General features: G+C 44.6%; 1 protein-coding gene across 1 annotated transcript in view; it reads left to right on the top strand.

Annotated features, from left to right (window-relative positions):
- The first annotated feature begins 7683 nt into the window (after window positions 1-7683).
- The window catches only part of HTRA1 (HtrA serine peptidase 1), a 34141-nt gene continuing 14289 nt past the window's right edge, over window positions 7684-27535 (top strand). Inside the window, exons 1-3 of the mRNA XM_051618724.1 lie at window positions 7684-8169; window positions 24152-24251; window positions 24571-24775. Coding sequence (XP_051474684.1) covers window positions 7710-8169; window positions 24152-24251; window positions 24571-24775 — 765 coding nt within the window. The 5' untranslated portion in view covers window positions 7684-7709. The remainder of the gene's footprint in view (window positions 8170-24151; window positions 24252-24570; window positions 24776-27535) is intronic.

The raw sequence follows: 27535 nt of genomic DNA, 5'->3' as shown, positions 1-27535 counted from the left end.
CATCTGACTCGAGTTTCCTTCCACCATGTTATTTTATTAGAACAATGTAAGCATACAAGGGGTCAGATCATGCCTTATCCAGCCATAATGTATCTTTAATTCTTCAAACCTGATCAGATTGGGTAGGCTAAGAAAATCAAAGATAAATCAAACATGAGGAGCTGGTTTCGTTCTACTTTTCTCTGTTTCTTCTGTGGAGTTTTTAAATGTTGGGCAAGAGAAGTCAATCAGGTTTGTTTCTAAATAATAGAAGAGATGATGCACAGTAATGCTGAGTGAACCATTGGGAAGCACTATCTGGAAGGGGAAAAAACCCACAACAAAATGTAACATGTTTTTTTGTTGGTGTTTTGTTTTGTTTGTGTTTTTTTTTACATAATATTGTTGCAGAACAAAATTTCCCTCTCAGAAGTGCTTTCCTGAAATAACAGCACCTTTATGGCAGCTGGGAGCACCTCACAATGTGTACAGCAGACAGTAGGATCTCACTTGAGAGTGACTGCACTTCCCAAGTCTGCTTCTCCCTTTGGTAAAGCTGGTATCAGAATGTGCATCCTCTTGCCCCAGCCAGGTTCTGACTGGAGGAGTCACTGCACTGAGTGTCTTGAAGCTTCTGTTTTGCCCAGTTGCACAAGGGCTGTTGGCAAGTGTGTATGTAGTTGTACCTTTGGTAGCCCATCTCTGTTTAAAATAGACATTTTCAGCTTTAACTTAACATCTCAAGTTCCCCAAGCAGCTTTGACTGCAGCTGTATGGAGCTGCTGTTTGAGTAAGGTCCCTGGGATACCAAGTTAGGTGCTAATCCATGCACAGCAATACAGTTTGTTCTCCCTAGTTATTCATGTCACAACAAAATGCAGTTCCTGGCTGCAACTCACAGTTATTTAAAGGAGCTGAAAATACCATTTCTGGTTCATCTATCTTGTTGCACACATCTCTGCTGCTCAGCTTTCATCTTTGTTACCCTCTAATTATTTTCATAAAAATCTTGCATTTCTTCTCACTGCCTGTTGAGACCTGAACTGTGGTCCCTGAAATTATTTGGATGCTCTGGCTTCCTACGTGCTGTCTTGCCCATCTTGGCTGTTTTCCCTTTACTGAAGAGGGGAGTTAAATTATTCTTCATGGTTACAGATTTAAACCCACCACGTTACAGGAAGAAATCTGCAGAAATTCAAGTGCTAAACTTGCAGTCCACGTGCTTGAAGGTAACTAACTGCCAAAGGGCATGGTCCGGAACACAGTTTTAGTAAACCTGGCAGATGCCTTAGCCTGATGGAATAGCGGGATGTCAGCACCACCTAGAGGACGTGCTCCAGCTTTAAAAATTTTCCAAGGCAGGCATTTACTTTTCAAGTGTGCTTCTGAGTCTTAAAAAACCCATTTTGAAACTCCAGGTGTTAAGTCACTGGACTACTCCATGTTGTTGTGGTTTTGTTTGGTTTGGTTTTTTTGAAGGTCTTAAGCCTTTTTAACTTTGAATAGCAATGGCAGCAAATTGGTTAACAACAAAATCCCTTCTTCCTGCTGTTCCTGTGTGTGATTCCAGTTAACTCCTCAGGAAGCTATGATGTTATAGGAAAAAACGAAATAACTGCTAGTTCTTCTAGTGAATAATGAAACTGTAAGGCTTCCCATGATGCTACTGACTATGGAAAGTGATTACAGGCAATCAGAGGACAGCAAAAAAATAGCTGAAACAGCAGAAACTGGAGAACTGGTTTTTCATGGTACGTAAATACAGATTTTTCCCAAGTAGTCAAGCTCACACAGCACATTGGTGAGAAAGAACTGCTGCTTTCCTGTGATAAACCACTGCAAGAGCAACTTGTTGCTAACAGTTAGACTGAAGTTCAGTCTGATAGCAGTAGCCTTTTTGGAATGAAGAGCAAATACATCTGTAGGTTAGATGAGTATGTAAAATGTGTGTGGTCAAACAACTAATTACTGCTTGGAAGACACGTGCATGGCTGGCAGGGCAAGGCAGTAACTTTCTGTGCCAGGAGGTCTGGAGCTGAGGTAGTTCATTTTCAATTACTGCAGTTTAAAAAAACTCTGGAATGTACCAGGTAAACTGGTTGTCCAGAACAAGGCTGCTGACCAGAAGGACCTTTAAAATGTCTCAGCTGAGTACAACTTCTTCACCTGCTGGATTGGAAAGGATGTATCTGCTGCTTTTGGTAGGTGAAGTAACGTGGCACAAAACTACAAGTCTGGAGGTAGAGCAGAGTGATCTGGGCTCCATGTTGAAGGGGGGACCTCATAAAATTTTGAAACTTAATTAATTCTCATCACTAACTGAGCTGTCATTTCAATAATTTTACTCACTTGGCTTTTTAAAAGTTTAGGTCTCATATATTTGAGCTCGGTCCAGAGTCAAAATTCTTTCTAGAAATGAGTTTAAAATGGATATGGCATCACAGAGTCTCTCCCATTGTAAAAACTGCTGCATTAGTGAAAATGTTGATATTCAAAGGCTAATTTTAATCTTTATAGGAAGCCTGTTTTTTAATGGATGGAGAAGTTGGTGAGCACACCAAAAAAGGTGTACTCTGGAGGTGTGGGAGAGAAATAGTACTGTTCTTCTAAAGATTCTGTATTAATTTGAGGTGGGAGAGAGGGAAGAAATGAAAGATGGGGAAATTCAGACAGTCTAAAAATGAAATTTATAGTATGCTAAGCCCTCTGTGCTGTGTATAGTTTTATGTAAAGTCTAAACATTAATCTGGATTTTGGAGCACAAACTGCTTGACACTCCCAGCCAGTAGCTGCTAAAGTCCTTCTGAGACCTTCCACTGGGGTAATGAAGGCTGGAAAAGTTCGCTGTGAGTCCTGCTCTGTGATGAATCGTGTCCCACATCTCTGCTTTGTTGTTTGTTTTTTTTTTCAATTCAGATTTTCTCTGCCACCTCCCTGAGAAAAAAGAAACTGGTTCTCATTTGTAGAGGCACCGTGTAATCCCGTAGCAGCACCAGAGCGTTGATCTTCCCCGTGGTACCTTTGGCCCTGTAATTAGGGATTTGCATTTCAAACACGGGTGGTGCTGCAATTTTGTATATCAATACACACAGTGAACGCACCTTTTAAAAATCCAACCCACTCTGTTGGGCTGCATTCCTCTTGCTCCCCATCCTCCTAAGGATAACTGAGCACACCAGGACACCTCAGTAATGTGACAGTAGCCCCAACAAGTGGGTGTGAACTGCATATTTCCACGGCAGCGTGTTTCTTTTCTACAAACTAAGTACATTAGGAAGCTCCAACACCTGATTTACAGTCCCTGCCTGCAGTGTGATGCTTGCACTCGGAGTTGGAGGATTGACACCAAGGAACAGCCACGTGGGCACAAATCCATGTCAATTTTGTTCAGATTAGCAACTGTTTTTTGGGGCAGGTTGCTTATCTTCATATGAGGCTCTCACAGAAGACGCCACACTTGCTCATTGATCTTGTAAACCATGCCCACTGCCCTGCTTGTCAAGCTCCAGGGCTGAATTCACATCTGGAAAAAAGCATGTAGCTTTGAATTCTCTGGTTTGCAGCCATTCCCTGTCCAAGTCATGGCATTTTTTTCTGTACGTGGCGATGAATCCAGCAAATGTTTTTCAAAAGTTTTGGGGTTTGTGTTTGGTTTTTTTTTCTTTGGTTTTAGTTTGTTTAGTGGTTGGTTGTTTGGGTTTTTTTTTTTTTATGTTTTTAACAACATAGGTAAGTCCTACAAAGTAGAGAAGTCCTGTGTTTTTAAGGGTGGGGGTAAGGGTGTGAAATCTTGGCCAGAAGTGTGCAGGACAACATACTTTTTTCCCACAGAAAACCTGGGAGAAAGCCAACAATGAATGAAGAAAAAATGAAAACGCAGCCATAATAAACCTAGAAAAGCTTATTTAGATTTGCTGAGAATTCAGGCATTCTGGCCATCTCAGAGTTCCCCCATCCTCTTTTCTGGCCAGGATCCTTCTAGCCTCAGACTATGATGTTAACCCCTTTCTCTCCTGTCAAGTGTACTCTTTTTTTTTTTTTTTAAATCTTCTAATTGCTTCTTGCTTCCCACCCTTTCCATGTGTGCCCAGGTTCTTGCTCCAGAGCCAGCCCTCCTTTCCCCAGGAGGCCACCAGAGGTAGCAGCTTTTATCACGGGGCATTTTGCTGCTTATTGACACTGAGATGTCACTTTACATCTTGGGGAACATGGCAACATCTTCATGGGCATCCAGGACAACTCATTTTTGCAGTGGCTGATGCAGAGTGTTCTGTCGTGTTCCAGGAAGGCCCATCTACTGAGAGCACAGCAGTGACTGAAGGCTGGGACAAGTTCTGGATCCCCAACAGCAGTATCCAAATTTCCTACCTTTAGAGGAATTTTTAGCCTCTGATCTTTGGCTGGAGCCTCCTATTGTCAAGTTCTGTTTGAAAAAAATGAAATGTTTTACTAGTAAAGTCTTTTCTGTGTAAGTATTTTTCAGACCACGTTTTTGGTCTTGCTGAATGTTGATAAATGTCTGCTGGCTTGGGTAGCTGTTCTGTGTGAACACGTTGTGAGGGGGGGAGAAATCATAATTCCTGGGTTTATAAAGGCCTAAGGTGTAAGGCAATTCTACACAGACTAGATGGGTAAATAACAAATATATTTGTCAGTAAAGTAAGTTTATTAAGCCCCGCAAGACTTACCTTAGTGATTCTGGAAAGTGAGATTTATTTAAAGTTGTGTGTGCACCCATGGGAAGCCTATAAAATTAATACTATTTTAAAGAAATTGAGTTAAATACTCAGATCAAGATTCAGATCCTTACTTGGCTTAAGAAGCAAAAAACATAACAGCAGAAAGTCCTCAATACTAGCCCACTTCTTTGAAAGTGAACTAATTAATGGTTTTCACATAAGACCTTGGGATATATTTGATTTCCTTTGCAGTGTTTGACCCTTGACAATCTATCAGCAAATGTCCTTCCCTTTTCTGTTCTGTTTATTTAAGAAAAAATACTGGTTAGTGTATTATAGCTCTTAAGTGGCCTAAAAGAGTAGTCTGTAAAAGAAAAGCTGGCTGAATTGTGAAAAAATAATATTCATACATCACAGAAAAGATAAATACACTCAGTGGATGTTTCAAACTTTCCTGAGACAACACTATGAACTTGCAGTAGTTCCAGAAGCAGGTAAATATTTAGCTTAAGATTTGCAAATGTTACAAGCTGAACAGTTAAGTAAACACTTTATATTCCATTGATTAATTACTCCTTTCCTGAGGCCAAGGGTGCATTCACTTGATTTAGTTTTTGAACCAGGGTATTGACTTACTGAATTACAACTGTTCCAAGTGGGTTTCTGTCAGTGGGGCTTTTTTTAATTGTCTTTTGAGCCTTCATGCCTTGCCTGAGCTCCCTAGAATGCCCAATAGCAAAGGACACCAAGCTAGTAAAGACACAAACCTCCGTGGAGAGAGGATCACTGGACAGGGTGGTTTCCCACTGCATGGGATTTTTTCCTACCTGCAGAGATAAGGTGTCAAACAGCTGCTGTAACTTATTCAGCAAGTTCATGAGAGAAAAAACACAATTGCTTTCCTGGGGGGTAGGACTAAATCCTACAGTAATTCAGGGATTTGCCTTCAATGTTTTGCTCCAGCTTCCAAACAGGAGCCTATATGAGTTTTCCTGAACCTGTAAGTCTTGTATTTTAATACTAAAAATGGCTCACTTTTTCTTGAAAGACTTGTATTTATTTCAAAGTAAAGGAAAAAAAACAAACCTACCCCTGCCCTAAAGCTTATTAAAAGTAGCCAATAAGCAATGGATAATTAATAATTTGGAAACACTTTACCATTACATTTATCCATATATATAAGCATTTAATGTATATATACATTAAAAATAAATTAAACTTGTAAACAAATTCAGACTTCTTCTCAGACTTTTTAACAATGTAATGATTTGAGTTTGTTCCAAATGACTGCTTTGCTACTTTGACCCCTTCTCAAATCAAGTAATTCTCCTGAAATCTCTCTTCTTGCAACAGTGTGGAAGTTACTGGCAAACAGCAGATGTAAGGGATTCATATTGGAGCTTTTATTGGGAAGGCTGGAGTCTCCGTGGCTTCCCACCTCCAGGTGCTAACCAAGGAGTTCAGTAAGTTCTGCACATCTGTGGTTTTGTGGTCACAGCCTGATAAGATTGTTATAATGTTCCCTGAACAGTTAGGTTTTAATTCTAACACTTGAGATGCTGCTTCCACCTGCTCGGGTGGCTCGTTGAGAAAAATTATTCCACTTTTCCTAGGAGAAAAGACTTCGGTTTCTTCTTTATTAAGTGTAGTTCCTGGCACCCTCGGTTTCTTAGTCGCAGCTCATCGAGCAGCATTTCATCGTGCCTACTGGTTTGTGAAGTTCATTAGTTCCTGGGCTGTGAGGTGCCAGTTTACAAAGATGCACAAATAATTACGGCTCGGTAGCCTGTTCAAAAGTGTCATCGGCTCGTAGTGAAAAAAGTATTGGCTATTGGCCCGATTTCCAGCTGTTAGTTCTTGCTCTAGCTTTCCCTCCCCGCTCTGGAAATGGTGCCTTGTCCCTCGGAAGGTACTTGTGTGTAGCTCAGCTGCCTTTCAGATGTGCTAAGAGGGTGTGAGAGGCCTCTGCCCATCGGTTCTGGTTTGTTGCATGATGGAAGACTACTTTTTTTCTGGTTGATTAACCTTCTGCTAATTGCTAGAACGCACCTCGCCCCGAGGCTCCGAGAATCTCGGGGGAAGCGAGCTGGGGAGCAGCAGCACCCCTGGAGCAGCTCTCTCCGGCTCCTGCTGCCTTTGGGGACCAGAGGCCATCGCCTTCCGCATCCTTCCCGAACCGGGCATGCCACAGGTCCCGCACGGGGGGGATGCCAGGGATACCTGACGCTTGCATGCATGGTTTCTTTCTCCCAGGGGACCGGCTGGTGGCCCTGCCCTCCGCGTCGCCTCTTCCACCCATCTTCTTATCAGATGGGAATGATATCGACCATTACTTTAGATTGCCTTTCCCGTAATTCCTTAAGCGGGGAGGAGTGCTCAACTCCACCCTCCAAGCCCCGGCGGGCAGGAGCCCGTTACCAGCCTTTCCTCCCTGCTTTTCACTCCCCATATCGGGTTTTTGCGGCTGCATCGCGGCCGCGCCTTCGCAGTCCAAGCTTATCAACTCCGGGCGGTGATGGACGAGCGCAGTTTGTCCCGAAGGAGGCGGGGAGGGAATGTCACGGCCCGGGGGGAGCGCTGGGACGGGGTGTTATAGTCAGGGAGGGGCTCTTTTTCCAGGCAACGAGCAACAAGACAAGAGGGCACGGCCTCCAGCTGTTCCAGGGGAGGTTTAGGTTGGATATTAGGAAGTGCTTCCTTGTGGAGAGGGGGATTAGACATTGGAATGGACTTCCCAGGGAAGCGGTGGAGGCACCATCCCTGGATGCGCTCAGGGAAAGGCTGGATGTGGCACTTGGTCTGGCTGATGCGCTGGTGTTGGGTCATGGGCTGGACTCGATGCTCCGAAAGGTCTTTTCCGGCCTTGGCGATCCTGCGACCGCCTGGGGTGGGATATTTTCCACCCCCCCCGGGAGGGGATGTTTTACCCCCCCACACCCCGGGGGGGGGGAGGGCAGGGGCCGCTCCCCCCGCCCCTCCCCGCCCCTCCCCGCCCCCCGCCCCGCCGCTTTAAGCCGCCCGGCTCCCGCAGCCCGGGCCGCCGCCGCCGCCATGCCGCTGCGGGGCTGGATCCTGCTGCTGCCCGCCCTGCTGCCCGCCCTGCTCCCCGCCGCCCTCGCCCTCCCGCAGCCCGCCTGCCCGGAGCGCTGCGACCGCTCGCGTTGCCCTCCTCTCCCTCCCTCCTGCCCCGGCGGGCCCGTCTCGGACGCCTGCGGTTGCTGCCGGGTGTGCGGGGCGGAGGAGGGCGAGGCTTGCGGGGGCCCCGGAGGCGGCCCGCCTTGCGGTGAAGGGCTGCAGTGCCTGGTGCCTCCCGGGGCCGGCGTCCCGGCTTCGGGCACGGTTCGGAAGCGAGCGGTCGCCGGTCGCTGCGTCTGCTCCAGCAGCGAGCCCGTCTGCGGCAGCGATGCTGTCACCTACGGCAGCCCCTGCCAGCTGCGGGCTGCCAGCCGGCGGGCCGAGCGGCTCCGACAGCCGCCCATCATCGCCATCCAGCGCGGAGCCTGCGGGCAGGGTAAGGGCACCGAGCGGGGTTGCGGGGAGAAGCGGGCTGGGAGCATCCCCGTGGGCGCTGCGGAGCCGGGAGATAAAGATCTTTGTCCCTTTTCCCCCTCCCCGCGCTCCTGTGCCGGGGAGGGGGGGGATGAGGAGTTTCATCGGTGAAGCCGCTTCTGGGGAGGGGCCCGCGCAGCTCCAGGGCGAGCAGTAGGAAGGGTATCCCGGCTGGAAGCGGGCATCACGAGGAGAGGACCAAAGGAAAAAGGGTTGGTCTTGGCTCAAGCCTGGCATTCCAAGTTCAGTGAGAAACTGGAGCAAGAATGCAAGCGCTTGTCTTCGCCTGCCAAGCGTCAGGGGGGGGAAAAAAAAACCACCCTATATCCAACTGAAAACATCTCCTCCCTCCCCCCGGAGAGGTGATGCCGGGCTCAAATATGGGGGGAAAAAAAACCCACCAACCAATAGTTGCAAATCTCCAGCAGCCGGGAGCGGGTGAGGTGCCCGAGTCCAGCTTCACCAAAGTTTGCAGAAAGACTTGAGTGCGTTCCCGGCCAGGCGCGCTTTGTCCCGAAGAAATGCCCCGGGGAATAAAGCCAGGAATGCAGGAGCTGCTAAAACCTGGTGGCAGCGAATGAAGGCGGCGTGTGCGGGTGGGCAGAGCCGGCAGCTGGTGCGCTCTGGTCATTAACAACGGGTTTTGCTAGAGAAAGGGATGCTTGTGGCTGAACGGCGCCTTCAGGTGACTTCAGGGGGCTTTTTCGGAGGCTGGAAGTGGCCATCGAGAAGTAACGACCTACCCACTAGTGTTTTTCCCAGGGATTTTATTCTTTCTGGGCGGTTTTGTTACGTTGTTGTTGTAGTTGGGTCGGATGTGGCTGGAGTTCTCCCAGCGGCGGGATGGACGCTAATTGTTTGTAAACCGTATAGAGAGACTTTGCTGGGTTATGAAACGGTGGCTCTGTGGAGGGAGTTGTTGGGATGGACGTTCCAGTGAGGTGTTCAGTCCCGTAGGTCTGATGAGAGCAGGATGAGACACACGGCAAGGCAAAACCGTGCTGGGGGAGGAACAGGGAATGCACTTTGCCAGGTGCAAGCCCTGGTGCCGGCTGGAGTGAATCTTCACTGAGGCTGCATATTCCTTCCGACACCCTGGCACGTTTAGGGGGCACTAGGTAAAAAATAGCACGAATTAAGCCTTTATTTCTGAAGTGGGCAATATATAGAAATTAGCATGAATTAAGCCTTTGTTCACCCTTTAGTAAGGCAGTGCCGTTTCACTGAGGATTGATTCTTCTGGCACTTCTTTCTTTAAAAACCAATTGTTTTCCGGGTTTGTCCCTCATCTCTCCAGCAGCAGAACAGTCATGTACAGTTACAAACAGCCTGACTGTGTGTCCAGCTGAAGCAAAATACTGAGCCTGCACTACAGATCAGTCTTACAGTTTTGGGATCAATACAATCGATTTTTTTGTTCCACTGATTTTTCCCCTCCAGTCTCAATGCTGTGTTGTGCTCTGTGGAACACTGCTGGCATTTACTGGCTGTTGGAGACAATTAAAGCTTTCACGCTACAGTTTCCTGGTCTCCAGTACAACATAATGCCTTGGAATTTTTATTCCTGTTTCATGAAACCAATATTGTTTTCTCAGTTTTTTCCTGCTGAACGTTTGCAGAATTGGGGCCGTGTTGGAGCTGGAGAGTAATACGTGCCTGTGGTGGGTTGCACAGAAAATGCATAGGCTGCATATAGACCTTGCACAGGAAAACTGCACAGTAGTAGATACACCCTGGGCACGTCCAGACAATCATTTTGCCCTGTTGCATCTCTTGTTTGGAGTGATGCTTATTCTCTGTATCACTAGGGACAAAAGGAAGGTGCTAGAGAAGCTAGAACCACGTGTTTATCCCTAGTCCAAAGCAAACATTGCTGCCAGCAAAGCTTTTTTTCATATGTAAAGAACCTAAACTATAAAGAAATGGAAAGTAGGCTGGAAAGTGCTGTTCCCTGGAGGCCGACTGAACTGCTGGTTGGAAAAGCCTGTGTTCAACGTGTGACTCCTTAGAGTTGTTCATTTTAAATTTTGGTTTATGTTCATTTTTGGGAGTGCTTTTGCCACCTGAAGATGGACTTGTATTTGGTAAAATATTTTTATGCTTTCGTAGTAAAGTATGTACATAATTCGATGAATGAAGTGGAAATAAGGGAATGGGGATGTTGAAGTGTTGGGAAAGGACTCTATTTTTGTTGGGTTTAAGTTTCACATCACGTTAGTGGCTGGTTGAATTTAATATTGTGTATATTGCATAAAATATATTTGGGGTTTTTTGTTTTGTTTTGTTTTCATCTTGTACAGTCCACTCCTGGTGCTGCTTTTGCCCTCCATCACTTATTGGGTGTGTTGATGAGAGGATGCAGGGAAGGTTGTTCTGGGTCTGTGTGGGTAAGGTGGATATTTCCTATTGAAAAAGGGAGTCTCTGTGAGGAAATGGTGAGTCTTAAAAAGCAGAGCCAGGCATGGGTACACAGCAAGGGGAAGATGGGCTCTATCTGGAGAAACCCCAGGAGCAGTGAGGGGAGAGGAGAAAGCCACAAGTGCCGGGGCTGGGAGCAGGGCTGGGCTCACCCCTGGTAAAGTCAGCAGGGCAGGATGATGACACTTTTGCACCAACCTGGGCAGCTCTGCTGAGCTGCAGCTTCCACCAAAAAGCTCTTCACTTTCCCTGAAGGGCATGAGCAGTGTTGGCATTCTGGGCTCCAAAGCACGTGCTGGTGCAGCGCGGTGTGGGCTGGTACTGAGGGAAACACCAAGACACAGAAAGAGGGCAAATGTCTTCTGAGCAGAAACCACGACTGTGTAAAGACCATCCCACACCCAGGAGTGAGGTCAGTGCAGTGAGACCTCAGTATGCAGTGTGGGGAGGCTCAACGTGCTGGGAGGAGGTTTTCATTTTCTTCTGCAAGTATGTTCTTGGTGCTCTTAAAATCCCTCCTGCCGACCAAGGGAAGAAGGCTCAGGATGTTTGACGCATAACTTAAGCCAGTCTTCTTTCCCTTCCTCTCTTCTCCCAGCAAACCTGGCAGGGGTTTTAGGACAGTGGGGCCATCTCTCCACGTTGTGCTCTTTACACTGTTAAAATGCAAGTTAGCCTTTATTTGTCTTTTCAACTTTGTCCAGAGTAATAAGAAGAAAGTTCCCTGTCGATGCTGTCAGTTCCTAACTTTCTTCTGCCCCTTTCTGAGCCAGATTTTTAGGTTTTGGTATTTTTATTAGCTTTACTATGTCTCGTGTGGTATCCCAGGCACCTAAGCAGCTCTCAGCACACTAGAATCTCTCACAGGGGTTCATGCTTCTCTGTCACAAGCGTGCTCTCACCATGGTGTCTGGAGCTTGATGCGAGCTCCTCTGGTTTAGATTAAGCAGGTCATTGCTGCTTGCATTGGGAGAAGGTGGAGGTGAGCTTCTCAGTGCTGAAAAGGTGTGTATCAGTAGTACATACAGGCTTTGCTGTTTCTCTTCATCACGTTATCATTTCATAGTTCCAGGGAGGAAAGAAAAAAAATCCATTGCTCAAAACTGAGTTTTTTTGCAAAGTGGCTGACTTTGTATTTGAAATGCACCAGGAGAAACTGCATCCAAGTGACTCTGTGTAATTATCTGGCAGAAGAAAAGGACCTCTGTGGTCAATAAACCATCTGTCAGTAATTCTGAGTCCTTAAAAGCAGTGTAAGGATGAGACCCATGCAGCAGGGGATGGGAAAGAGCAGTAGGTGGACCTGCCTGAATTCCTTTGCCTATAGAATGGGCTGGCAGTGCCAAGCCATGCAGGAATGAAGAATCAGGGCAGGGAGAGACACTCAGATGAGAAACCTGGAAAGGTCAGGAAGCTAAGCCAGATGTTTATCAAGGGAAAGTTGATATTATTGTTACAAACTTGGCTTTCAGCTGTTTCCCAGAAGATATTACAGGGACATCTTGGTTAGCCTGCTGAAGAGGTGCTGGGAACTTGGCACGTGTGGAGTCTATTAAAAATGACCTGAGAGGATGGGGTGTTAAGGAAGTGGATCCTCAATTTAAGCACTTCAGTGCTGCTAATTTATTTTGGTTTTTTTTCTTAGCTGCCTTCATCTCCCTCAGTTGCTGTGTCTGGGTGGTCTGAAAGTCATTATCTTCTGACTTGTCTTGGTCTCTTCTGCAGCAGCAGGAGAAGGGGAGGGAGGGAAGAGGCAGCTGAAGGCAATGGAAATAAATAGCAGCATATTTCCAGAAGAGAACCAATTCCCAAGTGTGGGATTAAAAAGCTTTTCCAAAGCCAAGTATTCGGCTCTGAGAGGAGGGAACTGTAAGAAGTGGTTTGTCTAAAGAAGCTCACCTTTTCCCCTCTCCACATCTAGATTTCCTTCCCGGGAAGCAGGCAATAATTCTCTAGTCTCTAGACTTCAAACAGTCAAGTGGGTAAATACAGATTTGGAACAGGCAAAGGTTCAATCCTGTCATCTTCTGTGCTTTGAAATGGAAAGGTACCTGTGGACTGGACAGGAATACTTAAAGCTATGAGTAAGCAGCAGGAGTCTTAGTGAGGAGAGCTTGGATGTGATGGAGGCAGCATATCCTGAGCAGTTAAAGGCAAGAACCTGCCATCCAAGAAATAAGAGAAGCTGGAAAATATTTTTCAAATGTGAATTTACGTGTCCTTGGAGTGCAAGAAGGCAACGTTAGAAATAGAAACTGGGGTACTGTGGAACTTCACTTTTGTTGTAAATAAAGTCATTCCTCCCTCCCATAACTGCTGGGGCCTCTAGGATCCCTGGCTGGACTTGGCAGTGAGTCCCACAGTGTTTGTAACTGGGCCCAAGTGGATTTCTAGCATTATTTTGAAGGCTGTGTTCAAGATCTAGGAAAAAAGGAGGACTTTTTTTTTTTTTCCCTTCTGGATACAGGTCATTGTGATTCCCAGATTGCTTTTCCTGCCTCAAAGAGAAGAATATGATGAGAAAAGAAGTCTCAACTCCCCTGTATTGAAGGGCTATAAAATAATGCACTGATCTTATATTAACTGAAGATGTTGATCTCATCTGTAGGCAATGGGAGACTTGTAATATCTTAAAGTTGTAAGACACAACACAGGCAACTAGTGATTTTATTTTAAAGTTTAGTGAGTTGAGAAGGCCTTGGCTACCACCTTTTACTGACTGGAGATGAATTAGGCAGCCAGAGAGGGTAGCTCCTGAATTTCTGGGTTAATAACAGAGGCCCTGGTGCACTGATAAGTAGAGGCACGAGGCCGCAAGCCAGCTGGGGTGTGCAATTCCTTGTGAGTGCTCTACCAGGAGCTTGTTTCTGGAGACAAAGATGTGTGTGTACATCTGCAGACACACTGAGAAAAAATACATACGTGCAAGTAGATCAGTGCCTTTATTGCACACTAACTGCAGGGGGCTGGCAGCTGGTCCTATCTGTGTGAGCAGTGGTGTGTCAATGGCACGAGTGCTGGGGCTGTGCTGTGTCCTGGCACCTGTTAGAGCTGTCTGTGTTAACCAAAGCATGTATCCATTCCAAATCCATCATTGTATCCATCAAATTCTGCCAGGCTTTCTCAGTCTTTCAATTTCCCTGCTGTTGTGAAGCTGCCTTTCTGGTAAGGTGGGAGAGACAGTGCAGTGAATAGTTCCTGCATCCAGTTTCACAGGCTTGTTACTAGAAATATTGATGAGATGGAGCTCATCAAACAAACAACAACCCACTCTGTGGTTCTGATGGCAGCTTGGATTTTTGGGAACATCTATTTCCAGCCAAATAACTAACAAATAGAATAATGCATATGAAGCCCAGTAACCATGCAGAAAGCTAACCAATAGACTTCAATTTTAAATAGTTTATATAGGAGAGCATTAGGAGAAGCTTACAGTATTTTTCCAGAGGCCCATGTCATTACTCCATTTTACAGATAGTGAATCTAGGGCAGGGGAAGATAAAGAGCTTTGCTCAAGGTCAGCCAGTAAACCAGTAGCAGAGCTGAGAGCAAATGGAGCTTTTAGGAGTCCCTGCTCATTCTTTTCTGCCTTTGCCAGCATCGCTGTTCCCTTTTCCACTACTTTGCTTTTCCATTACTTTATTGCTTAAACTTGCAGGCTGCAATTTTGGCTTTGCTCTGCAAACAGCATTGATGAACTGTCAATCTGCATTTGCAGAAAGTGATTTTGGAGAAAGGAAGAAGTGGGTGGACCAAGCACGAGCACTAATAACGCTGACAAACCCAAACGCCTCTGTCATATCCCACCATCCCATCCCCAAAATAAGCACAGCCCTCCAGGAATCTCATAGATTTGTGGTGGCAAGGGGATGATTCCTTTTTCCAGGACAACAAATGCACTGTTTGGTATATCTGGTCATTCTGTATCAGAGATCTGTAGGTAGATCTCTATCAAGGGAAAGCTCGGCTTACCCTTGCTTTCTTTCACATTCAGATGGTAAAAGTGGACAAGAGAACCACATCTAAATAAAAATAAGGAAACTTTTCAGATGATCCATAAAATAAAGCAGGGTAGATGTGTAGATTAAAAAAAACCAACAACTTAAAACAACAGTATGTAAGTGGCTAATTAAGAGAGTAGCAGCCAGGGTAATAATTAGAACTCTATCCTAAAAATATATATAAATATATTTGAGAGAATGAAATAGAAACCTCCTCTTCTTGTAACCTTTAAGGAGAAACTTTGCATGTTGTGGAGCAGGGTGCTGTGTGGCAGTGGCTGGCTCACCAGTGGCAGTGCCACCTCCTCCTTTCTGCAGGTCTCAAAATAGGATGGCAGAAGTACCATCTGTGTTAATCCAGTCTCATTGCCCAAACAGTCACAGACTTCTGATGTCCACTTTTAAACAAATCTGGACACTCTTAGGGTGATTGTTAAGACACATGTAGAAAATACTGACAGAGGTTGAGGGATTTGTTCAATGTGTAGGAGATACTGTGGTTTTTGGGTTCATTGTACAATTACGAAGCCCTGGAGTAGGAAGGGAGTGGTTTTTATTACTGTTTTGAGGGCTTTTCTGTAGATTTGATCCTTCTGTGTATCTCCATCTCACTAAGTCCTGCCACAGCCAAGTGGTGAAATCCATGCCTTCTCCAGCTGCAGGGAAGCAGCATCTTAGGAGGCTTTTTCTTTTAGGCTTGCATCTTAAGAGGCTTTTTTAAAGTTTCTCATCAGAGAAAAAAATATTTCAAAAGCATGAAATCATGAACTTGTTTTTATTCCCTTGTGTCTTCATACCAGGGCTTCTGGAAGTTGAAGCGAAGTCTCTTGGGCAGGGATTTATTGTAAAGATGCAATGAGCTAAAGATGAAAGTTTCTCACTTACTTAAAATGAGAGCTCAATTGTTTTATAATAAGAGGAATTTTCAAGCTCAGACAGCTGTTGGTTACACGTAGGATATAGGGATTACCACGTTTTTGTTACTTGATATGCAATTTGGTGGTGTTTTGCTGGTTCTCCACAACACGGGAGCTGGGAGGCAGGGCAGGGTGACGACCCACGTTGGAAGGGATGTAAACTGAGCAGGGCTGAAAAAAGCAGAGGAGAAATTGTTCCTGACTCATCTGTTGTATTTTCAGCCCTCTGCAGAGCAGAGAACACCACGTCTGCTTTAACCTGTTGACTAAAAATATTCTTTTCATCTGTGTGCAGGAAAGCAGGCAGACTCTCTTCCAGAACTACCTGACTTACGTTTCTTAACGTTTCCAGTTCAGACAGGACTGTCCTGGTAACGCTGTTTTCCAGCTCAGCATTCTTGCATTGCCCTGAATTGCTCTTCCACCTTTCTACTTTGTGTATGCCTGAGCACCTGCCTGCACCCTGCCTTCCCTCCTCACCCCCAGACAGCCCAGCCTGCCCCTCAGTGCTGGACACTGCTGCCACTGCCACCCGCAGCCTTCTGTCCTTGTCCCCAGGCTGTTGCTTTGCAATCAATTTGTCACCTCCTGCGATGAGCCCGGGCTGGGCATTGTATGAATATGGCAATGCTGCTCTGGGAACAGCCTGTTCCTGCTGGCAGGGCTGCTTCCCGCCGGCCCAGGGCTCCAGCCTGGTTGTTTGTGCAGCACTTGGGTTTCCTCCCACCTCACCGCTGCTGTTTACAGAAGAAATCGCAGTTTCCTGTTGTGTGAGATGGGGCTGTTGCTCTGCTCTGGAGTCCTGAATGATGCCAAATTGCTTTTGAGCCTCATCAGCTTGCAAGTCTATTGCTTCTGCTCGCGACCGCTGTAACTGTGAGACCTTATTTTTTATTTGCAGGGACAGCCAGTGCACTTGGTTCCTAGACAAAAATTCCTGGCGTTTCTGAGAGTGTTTGTATACGTATTTTCTCCCTGTGAGGTTCTGCAAGGGTTGCTGAAGCCCCACACTATTCCTGTGAGATAAAACAGGGCTTATGCCGATTTTAAAGATAAATTGAAGACACTGATGGTTCTAGTGGTTCAAATTACTTTTCACAAGTTATGTAGACACGGAGTAACACAGCTTGGACCAAGAAACACACATCTTAGGTGCTCTTCTTCCTGCATAGCCTTCCAGCTTCTTGGCATCTATCTAGCAATTCAGTAGTGGAGTTGCAACAGAATATATCTATATATCTAGTTTGTATCCAATTCATTTGTTACTTACTCTGCCTTGTAGACAGATGGTGGGAAGAGTTCCCGTTCAGCTACAAATCTAAGTTTAAATCCAAAGTTATATGGGAACCTGCTACAAGAAAGCTTGAAGCACCTTGCCCAAGGACATTGACCATTGACTGTTTGCAGTCACAAGAAAATCTTGAATTACATTGGGACTAGATGGCAAAGAGCTTTGTTTCATATTAGCAAAGAGGCAGGACCAAAGATCTCTGAAGACTGTGCTTTGCAATGTGATTGTCTTCAAATACGTTTTTTGATGTTGTTTTCTTAGAATGACAGAATAGTTTGGGTTGGAAGGGACCTTAAAGATCATCTAGTCCCAACCTCACTGCCATGGGCAAGGACACCTCCCACCAGACAAGGTTGCTCCAAGCCCCATCCGGCCTGGCCTTGAACACTTCCAGGGATGGGGCAGCCACAGCTTCTTCTATAAATGCAGAAGAGCTCTGTGCGTGTTGTTGTCTTCATGTAGCCTGGTCACTCATGTGTTACCAGTATCTGCTTTTACATATTCCCATACTGTCATTTTCAATGACTTACCCTCTTAAACTCTGATCAGGGTGAGTAGGCATCAATTTGTGGCCAGTAGTTGAGAAAGGGATGGACCTGGAGACTGAGCTGTCCAGGTGTTGCAGCAGGCTCTGCACAGGCAGCACCCGTCTTCTTGCTGGGGTTTGACCACTCTTTCACACTCTTTTCCCTGAAAGTCAGTAAAGTCAGCTTTACTTCTTGAGAACATCAAGTAAAACGTGCCATTTATTCACCTTCCTCTTTGTGCTCCAACGGGCTATGATACACGAGCAGCCACACGCTGCTCTGAAAACCGTGTAATCGTTATTTTGAGAGCTGTTTTGTTCCACAAACTTTGCATACATTCCCTGTCTTGTTTAGCTTGGCAGCTTTTTGTTTGTTTGTTTGTTTGTTTGCTTGTTTGTTTAAAATAAGTGATTGAAATTAATGGCTTCAAGCTTTTGGATTAACAGGGAAAATACAAATTTCAAAGCCTGTTACTTGCAAGCTCTCTTGGTGCATCTGGCAGAATCCTCCTTAAAAGTTTCCAAGAATGGATCATCTAAGTTTCCCTTTCACATTCAGGCAAAAAAGCTTTTTTTTCCTGAAATCCTCACTTCAATCTTGCAGCAGTTCTTGCTGCAGGGAAGATTTTGAGTGAACACCAGATTTGTGCAGTTTACTGTTTGTTGGAGTGAAATGCTTGAAATCTCTCCCGTTATTTAGCTCTATGAAAATGTTTTTGCTTTTAGGGATGTCACAGGCAGATTTTATTTCCAGAAATCTGTTCAGTGTCTTTAGGTTCTCCTTGGATTACACAGGGGTAAAAAAATAACGGATGTAATAGTAGATTTATTAGCAAGGTGCTGTGGTTCAGACCTCTCAAAATTCCCTCCCTTGATCTGCAAGCTGTTCTTGAGCAAATTGCCTGCGATACCTAGAATGTTGTTTCTTACTTTCTTGGTGTTTTCATTGCATAATATCCTTTTTTTTTTTTCTGGTGTATTACACAATGTATCCTTGAATCGGAAGTGGACTATTTAGGCTTGCAGGTTTATGTAATTTTTCTTTAAAAAAAGGGTGGCAGCAGATTCCCATACTTGCCTTTTTCCTTGTGTCTCTCCAGCAGGGCTTGCTGATAGCACCGTGTTCAGCCTGAGCTAAGGACATTTGCTGGAGTTCTTGTTTCCATAGTAGCATCAGAGGTTTTCATGTCTTCCTATATGACATGAATGGGAGTTTGTGCAAACACCAGCACTTGGACTTGTATTTGGGAGGGTGGAAGTCCTCCAAGTAAAACTTTATGGTCTTGTGGTTTGTGTTAGGAGTCACCAGTTCTGCCAGCCCAGAGGTTCCTTGAGTGCTTAAGCCCTTTCAACTTTGTTCTGTGGAGAAACCCAAACCCAAGCTGTTTTTTTTTCAGACCCCAATGTACGTATGCACCTGGGATTGTGGATCTGAAGATAACATTAAGCAAGCAGCTAGTGCAGGGGGAAGTAGTCATCTGTTTTCAGCAGCCTAGATAGCTTAATACAGGTAGTTAGCCCATAAACTTCAGCAGGTTGTGGTTAATCTGCTCATACTCTACTGGGAAAATATTTCATAGAATCGCTCATGATCATTTTGGAATTAATGGGGAGAGATAAATTAACCACAGATCCCTAGATCTATGTCCCATGTTCTTCCTCTGGTACCAGATTGATGTTAGCAGACCACAGACCCCACCAGTTGAGGTTGTAACACTGGGGCTGATGGTCAGCATGGGGGTGAATCAGCCCTCCTGGCTAAGCATGCCACTGCCCAGGTGCAAGCAGGAAGCAAACCCAAAGGGTATTTGTATTTGGTTCCCCTGCAAGGACAGAAGTGTTCCACTTATCCTATATGAAGCCTCTTTCATGATGAACCTGGAGATGGTGCTCCACCCTCCCTGCAATCTGCATATGAGCATCCTCCCTGACAGTTAAACAATTACTGATAGTTGCAGCTGTCGTGGGTGATTTCTGTGTCATGTGAAGTCGTTTGTATATTCCTCTTTAATCTTAAAGGGAAGGAAATTTTCTTGCAGTTGTTAAAGAAACTGAAAGCTCAGTTCCAGACTGAATAGGAAGGTTCTGAGGTTCCTGACCTAGGACATGAGGGTATCTGATGTGGTCACACCAAGTGAGGGTGGGAGGGAGAGACTTGCTGGGTGTGCTTTTTTTCCCCCCCTCCCTATATCTAAGATAAAAACATCCCTTTGAGTGAGATAATTCTGAGCTGGTCCTGGTGGAGGAGAGCAGAACCCCCTTTTTTTGAAAGAGAAAACACATGAAAAACTGGATGGGGAAAAAAAAGACCTATTTTTGTCAGAGATGTTCCTAAAACTTTGTGTGAGGAGCTGAGAGAAGACCTCCCAGGACAGCAGATGCAGTTTTCACAACTCAAGAGGAGAGGTTACTTTTAAGAGATTTCCATCTCCAAAGCATCCTTAGCTCAAAATATGACCAAAACCAGCCTGGATGACTTGTAAGCATGAAAGCAGCAATGCCACCTCAAGTAATGACCTAATCAGAGCCTGGATCTTAACACGCTTTTTGGCTCATCTTTATGAAACCACAATATTTGAGTTGTTTACAGCCAAATGTGCTTTTTTTTCCAGGGCTTGGTATTCTGTCTTGCCTCCAGGCAGTTTGTTTGCTGATATTAGCCCTGTTAATGTCAGTTGGCAGACACTTTTTTCATTTGAGGGCCAACAGCCAGCACACCTTTGAAGTCTTTGAAGAATTGGTCACCTTGGGAATTTTTCATGCTCTAACCTATTTATGGTTTTTCAAGTCAATTTTGGATGATTACCTGAATTCACTACACTCGTCTTCATAATAATATCATTAGTACAAGTTTCTTAACCATCCTTGTGGGCATTTAGGGCATTGAGCAACAGTTCAAGAACAACATTACAGAACACAAATAATCACAGCATATAAATAGGAAGAGGAACAGGCTGCAAAGATCTGAACATCAAAGCCTGAAGGTATTGGGGAGCTAGAGCTTTATTTAAGCCCACCTCTCATTGGCTAAAAAACAAACAAAACCAACAAAAAACCTCAACCCCAAACAAAACAAACAAAGCAAACAAAACAAACAATGAAGAGACTCAACTAAGAACAACATTCTTCATGGTGTGGGTTAAAAATGTAAAATAAGAAGAAAGGACAGAAAAATGGGGAAACTTTGTTCACATGGATTCAACCCTGTTTATACATAAAAAGAAATTTTTAACTGAGAAATCTGTGTTTTGGGAACAAGTTTAAGTATGGAATTAAAGAGCAATCCACCTGCTGTGGGGATACCTGTAAATCAGGATGGACATTGTGGTTGCATGTATGTATCAGAATACACAGGCAGTGGGGTTAAGTAGTCAAAATCATCTCCTCAATCAAAACTTATAGCTATATTTTTTTGCTTACTGTCAACCACAATTTAAAAACCTCTGAAGTCTTGAGCTCTTTAAACCTGAAAGCTTGAAGGATGTTGCATGTTACCCTTTCTAGTCTTAGATCTTTTTTTTATTTGTGGGGATTTTTTTCCTACTAAAAGCCTTAGCTGTAAATACAGCTAGAAAACTGTGTGTGTTAGAAGAGGAAAATATCTCCTGCAGAAGTTCTGATTTTCACTGCTGTCTTCTACGGTGGCTGGTGATGGCTGGAAACCACCCTGTGGTGGTTCAGGCACGAGCACCTGCTGATTTTAGACTTGTACTGCCATTTTTATGGCGACTTAGGCTTCCAGGTAGTAAGTAGCCTGTGCCTACTGGTGATTCAAATCTCAAGATAAAATTTCACATGATGGTGGTTGCTTATAGGAAAGACAAGTGCACTCTCACCTGCCACCTGCCTTGCTCAGTAATCCCAGAGAGCAATTAGCTATGGTGACCGTTAAGTATGTACGTAATGGGCAAAGGGTATGCAGGTCCACATGTCCAGTTTGCTCTTGATATTTCCCCCTGAGGTACTTTTCCTCAGTGACAGAAGAAATTTTCAACATATTGATACTTTTACTGCGTCCTTCAGATTTTATGTCATCACGTGATGGTAAAGACCAGTTGCTAGGGATTTTTTTGGTTAGCCTTCATCAGTGAATTCTTCTGAATGGTCCTTTGACTCTTGTTTATTTGCTTTCAAAAGGTGTGTTTTCCATTTAAACGGGCAGTTGTTCAAGAGCTGTTGCAAAACTCAGTTACACAATGCAAGAATTCCTAATACATAAGCAATAGGCAGGCGTGGCGAGCTCTTGTGAGCTTTTTAGGTCAGTATGCCATGAATCAGTATGTATTATCTAACTTCTTTTTTTTTTTTTTTTTTTCTCCAGAGTATGAAATTTTGACCTTTTAACTACGCAGCTCAGTTTGAGACTGCGCAAGGAGGTGGATTATCCACAAAAGACTGTCCCTCCTGAAATCTTGGCATTCTGAGCCTCCGGCTGGAAGGGAAGGCAGCTCTCTGAGGCGAAGGATTAGCAGTCTCACCATGTACAGTTTAGGCATCCTTCCTCTTCTTGAGTAGCTCAGTGCAAAAAAAAAGCTTGGAGGCATAAAAAAGCTGTGTGTTCCCTGTGTAGTTCAGCCCTGGGAGCTCCCTTTCTCAAGGGCAGGATGTGACCTCTGGGTGTCTAGAGCGTTGTAAAGGAGATGAAATCATTTTATAAGCTGGGATCAGAAAGCATATTGATGGATGCTTTTCATGCCCTGTGGCATTTCATCCCAACATCGTGCTAATCCTGTCTGATAATCTGTCACAGCTCCTTTTTAATGCTAGTGAATACTTCTCAACTGCAATTCTCATTCTCTTGCCAGTTTTCCAAAACATTCCTGTTCTAGTCATCAGCTTTATAGCGATTACATGGTTCATTGGATCCGGAATATTTCTGATAGAGAGACATAAATCCTTTGGTAAATTGGTGTTTGTCAATCCACCACCCCTTGTGACTTTCTGGCGTGAAAGTCCAAGGACTTGTGTAGCTCAGAGGAAGCACAGAATACTTTTGAGGAAAATGGTTGGTGATGACACGAGTTTGCTGATCAGGGCTCCTGCTTCATAAAGCAGATTAACATCTCCCAGCTGGGATCTGAAACTGCACAGTGGATTAAGTGCTTGCTGCTGTGGCTGCTGTTCAGGAGTGATTGCATTTAAAAGCCCTTGAGATGCTTCACAGGGTATAAATGGGGGGAAAAAAGTGTTCTTGAGTGATCAGAGAGTGTTTAGGTTGAGCATCCACCCCTCTCATAAGGGTAGTGCATGCTTGTTGGCGTTGGTAAGTCACCTAAAACTTCTTGTTGACCCCTGAGTCAAACCAGTATCTGGGTAGTATTAAAAGCAGCAATGTTTTGTTCCTAAATCATTCCTCTGACTGAATCTCCTGCCGTGGACTTTTTGCCTCCAGTAAAATTTGCATAGATATCCAGCCTGGTTTTCAGATAATGAAGGTCATTCTGGCATTGGGGATGATTTTTATAGGATAGTCCTGTGTCTCCTTCTTACAACTGTGCCAAGAAATCATCCTGTTACGCCATCAGAGACACTCAGAGCTGCTTACTGCTTTAATCCCTGGACAGATTTAGAAGCCAAATGGCAAAGATGGCTGGGAGAAGCACAGCACATTAATAGCCATCTGAAAGTCAATTGCAGATTCAGCTTGTGCCTTTGTAACTCGAGATGGATCCACCAGATAAAATGGGAGGACTCATTAAAACAACGGGTGTCTCTTGCCTCTAGGGAAATAACAGCATAACTCTTTGGGGTGTTCCAGTTGCTTCCTTGCTCCCCGTTTAAAAAAGTTTTGCCCCTGAGCTACATAAATAGGAGAAGCTGTGTCCGAATTGTGAGGGTTTTTTTCCCAGAGATTTTTAGATGTCTGATGGTGCAGACAGGTTTTCTGTTGGCCACAAATGGATTCTGGTATCCAGTAGCTTTTGAAAATCCCACTGACCTCTCTTGAATACTCAGTGACCATGAGCTTTTGTGTTACAGCACTGCCCAGGAATGCAGAGCTTTGTGGTCCCATTGTTTTTATGGGCCTATCTGTTTTATAGTCCTGAGGGTGGTTTGGTGTCTCACCCTACATGGGATCCACACCTCTCTGGATCTGAGGGACCACAGGTGGTTGCAGTGAAAGGATGCCTTGAGTGTGGCTGTGTAGAGCATGCGTGACATGCATCCACATGGAGGTGTCAAGCAGAGGCTGGTGGCTCAGTCAGTGTGGGGACACTGGTAGGAGGGGCAGCACAAACCTGGTACCCCCATTCAGCTTTCACAGCAGCTGCTGTGGGCTTGAGCTGGGGTGAGGACCTTGTTGTCCTCAGCATTTTCCAAATGCAGCAGCATGAGACTTCAAAAATCACTAAGCAGGCGTATTTTGGCAGAAGAACAGAGCCCATTTGTTTCATCTTAGAAGACCACACAAGCTAAATAGACCATCCAGAAAAGAAAAGAGGTGAGAGCAGTAATGGAGGCATCTGAATGCAAGATGCCTTCCATAAACGGAAGAGCGGAGCAGGGCAGTCACAGACCAAACCCCGTGGTCCTCCAGTGCCTTGTCTGCTGCCCTCTGGCCCAATTATGTGTGCTTGAAACGAGAAGGTTCCACAGATCCTTTTGTCCCAGTGGTAAAGTGTGATGGAAAGAGCCAGAAGGGAAATCTGGGAGCAGGGGTTGTGCTGCAGATGGTTTTTAAGGAGGGGAAAGATATTCACTCGGAGCTTTTTTTTTAATTCAGGTGTTTTGCAATGGCCCTTCTCCTGTCACTTGAAGAACTCACGACATGTTTTCTGTTTCTATTTCAGGCCAAGAACATCCTAACAGCCTGAGGCACAAATACAACTTTATTGCAGATGTGGTGGAGAAGATAGCTCCTGCTGTGGTTCACATTGAATTGTTTCGCAAGTAAACAAGTCGCCCAGTTTTGATTTTTCTATGCTTGGGAACAGCTGCCAGCGTGCCAGAAATGTTGATGGATGCTGTGTCATAGCAGAGATGTTTCTGAGATGATAAATAATCTGTCATGGTTCAGAATTGGAGTTCTGGAAAAAAAAAAAAAAATCATTAAACTAATGCATTATCATGTTAATGATAGTAATTAACAGCAGAAACGCTAAAGCTTTAAAACCCACCAAGCTCTTTTCTTGGCTGTGTGGTGTGTGGGGTGATTTGTTGATCTTTCAACTTCTTGGAGCAATAAATGTTGATTTCCCATGTCTTTTAGACTGCCTTACTCGAAGAGGGAGATCCCTGTTGCCAGTGGGTCGGGGTTCATTGTCTCAGAGGATGGACTGATCGTGACCAACGCCCACGTGGTCACCAACAAAAACCGGGTGAAGGTGGAGCTGAAGAACGGCGAGACGTATGAAGCCAAGATCAAAGATGTTGATGAAAAAGCTGACATTGCACTAATTAAAATCGATTCTCAGGTGAGTTGTTGAAGCAAGATGCCTTTTCTTTTTGATTGATATCCTCCTTTCCAAAAAAATCTATTGCTAATTTTCACGTTTGGGGGAAAGGCTGGTAGTTGAGTGGTCTGAGTTATGGAGAATCTTTGAGCTAGGTGGACACACATTTTTAAAAGCCAAGTTTGTGGCTGCTAGTGGTTAGTTTTATCACCTGTCAGTGTAGTGCAAGCAAGTACCTAGCACGGCTGAATGCATCCTCAAAATAAAACCCAACAACGTAGTTTACTGGTTGCTCTGAGCACACATTGGCTTAACGTAATTTCTTTCACTCTGAGAAGAAGTGGAGAAGTTCCCTTGTGGTTGGTTGGCAGAGGGACGTGTTAGTCTCCCTTGTGTCCCTATTCTGAAGTCACAAATTGCTTTTAGCAGAATCATTTGTCCATCTGAAGGGTTATTCCACACTGATGTTGATACTAAAATGGAAAATATCTTAGGAAGCATCTTGATTGTGCAGATCAAAGCCAGCTTGGAAGGGTGGTTTTCTGAACAAATGGGAGTGTACCTTCCCATCCACAGTCCTCCTCCAGATCAAACCCAGGCCTGTCAGCATTTCTCTGCCCCCTGTGACAGCAGAAAAGCTGCCGGGCAGTTCTGCACGCGTCGGCACCGTCGCACAAGGGGAATGTTGTGTCGAAATACTGGGGGATGGAGATGCAATTGGATGCATGTGATTGCTTGGGGTGCTGCTCAGATTGGTTTCCCTTGTTCGGGCTGTTAGTTAATGACCTCCAAATTCAACGGGCGAGAACGTTTCATTCAAAACACATGACTCAAAAATGTGTAGATCTTGCAGTGTTGTTTTAGTTCAGGCCTATTCCCCAGTGAGGTCAAAAGTGTTTGTGCCAGAGTTCATGACTAAATCAGATGTCTAATGCAGAACTCTTGGATGACCCAAGCTATGAAAAGCTGCTGCTGCTGCTCTCTTAGCACCTTTGTCATTTAAAAGCTCTTTATGTTTTCTTTTTTTAAAAGCTTCTTAACAGTGACATGGCAGAAAGCTTTAACAATACCAAGAAGGCTTTTTGCCATGTGTTGTGGTTTTTTTTCTCCTCTGTTTTCCTCACATAACCTATTTAAAGATCTGCCAATCAGTTATTTTCTCATTTTTATGTTAAACAAATGTAGACCTGCAGTGACAAAGCAAAGGGAAAGATCCCCAGGATGAGAACTGGCAGCATTAGGACATGGCAGGGAGTGAAGGGCAGCTGGAAAAGTGATTTACAATTGGAAGCACAACATGATGAGGAAAGTAGACCAGACAATGGTGGTGAGGAGGAGAGGACTTCCAGCAATAGGAAGGTGAGCTTCAGAGCAGAGGAGCTGGTGAGTCAGGGAGGAGACATTGAACCGATGTGACACATCATTCCGAGGGCTTAAGAAGAAAGAAGACATAAAGTTTTATGTTATTTGACACCTCAAAGAAACGGCTGCAGAATTTCCCTGGTTAGCTACTTGTGGGGAGGGAGAACCTAGAAGACTAGAAGCAGCTTGGAAAAAGAGAATGAAGCTGGATGAGTTGCTTGTAGTGGAAACCACTGCTGAACGTGACTGGAATTAGCAGTGCTGGTTATGACTTGCAAGATGGCAGATGCTCTTGGGTTTTAAGAATTACTGCTGTGTAACTAAATGATAGTTCATCTAAATGATAGATCATCTTATATCAATTTTATTTTTGATCATAGTTGTGACCCTCCCTGGCAAGTGGCAGATCAGCTGGTCTTTTGCAAGTGTTTTTCATTCCAGGTTGCTATTCTCTTATTTTGTTCAGTCATGGAGCAGGAAAGAATAGATGATTTTTGATCCAAAATACAGCAGCTTTCAATTGTCCATGAGAAAAAGGGTTGGTTTTAATGAAACTTTGGGAAGTGTCTCCTTGTCTGGAGGCTGAGCTTTTGCAGAAGGAGCCAGGCAGGCACCACTCTCTTCTTCACATAATATCAGCTTAGCACATCTGTCTGGGTAGCAGGAGATTAAAGTTCATATCCCTGCTCAAAATTAGCCAGAATGTGAATATAAACATAGGTTGGACATTCACTCCTACCATCCAGTACCTTGTGTGTCATTCCCCCTGGCCCCTGCCTGCTCCAGCTCAGGATAGTGTTGAGAAGACTTCAGGAGAACTTCTTTGTACCACTTGGGGTTTTTTTTCTGGTATGGGAGGCCAATTTTCCAGCTAGCTCTAGTGCCATGATACTGGGAAATCCCAACCCAAGGTGATCCCTCTGAGGCACCTCTGTTCACAGGACAGATGATGCTTTGCACCTGGAGAACTAGAACCACAAAATTTTAAGTGTTCATAAAAAAAAAAAAAAAAGTTAAAATGCAGTCAGCTGAGAAGCTGATTTTTCAGACTGAACTTTCATGGGACATTTTAAAGTATCTATTCAAGTTTGACGTTTGAGCTTTCCTTTTTTGTACTGAAATGCCTTGCAATAATTCAGATTTATAAAAGGCTTTTTAAAATCACAGAGGTAGTAATTTGTTGAAGTTGAAATGTATTTGAAGGCTGTAGAAGTCAATGAGACAGCACAAAAAACCCTTTAAAAATCTGGGTATGGCATGAAAACCACCTGAAAACCATCCCTAAGAATTTTTCTGAAGTAAAAGATGAAGTTCTTCCTTCTGAATAAATTATTTGAAAGTGATATCAAAGATGCAGAAGGTTTTGGTTTTTCTTCTGTTCTTCTGTGGCATGATAAGGCAGGATCTGAAAGGTGAAGA

Source organism: Apus apus, chromosome 4 (genome assembly GCF_020740795.1).
Source record: "Apus apus isolate bApuApu2 chromosome 4, bApuApu2.pri.cur, whole genome shotgun sequence".
NCBI lineage: Eukaryota > Metazoa > Chordata > Aves > Apodiformes > Apodidae > Apus > Apus apus.
Note: the sequence above shows the minus strand (reverse complement) of the source record. Positions and strands in the feature narration are given on the sequence as shown.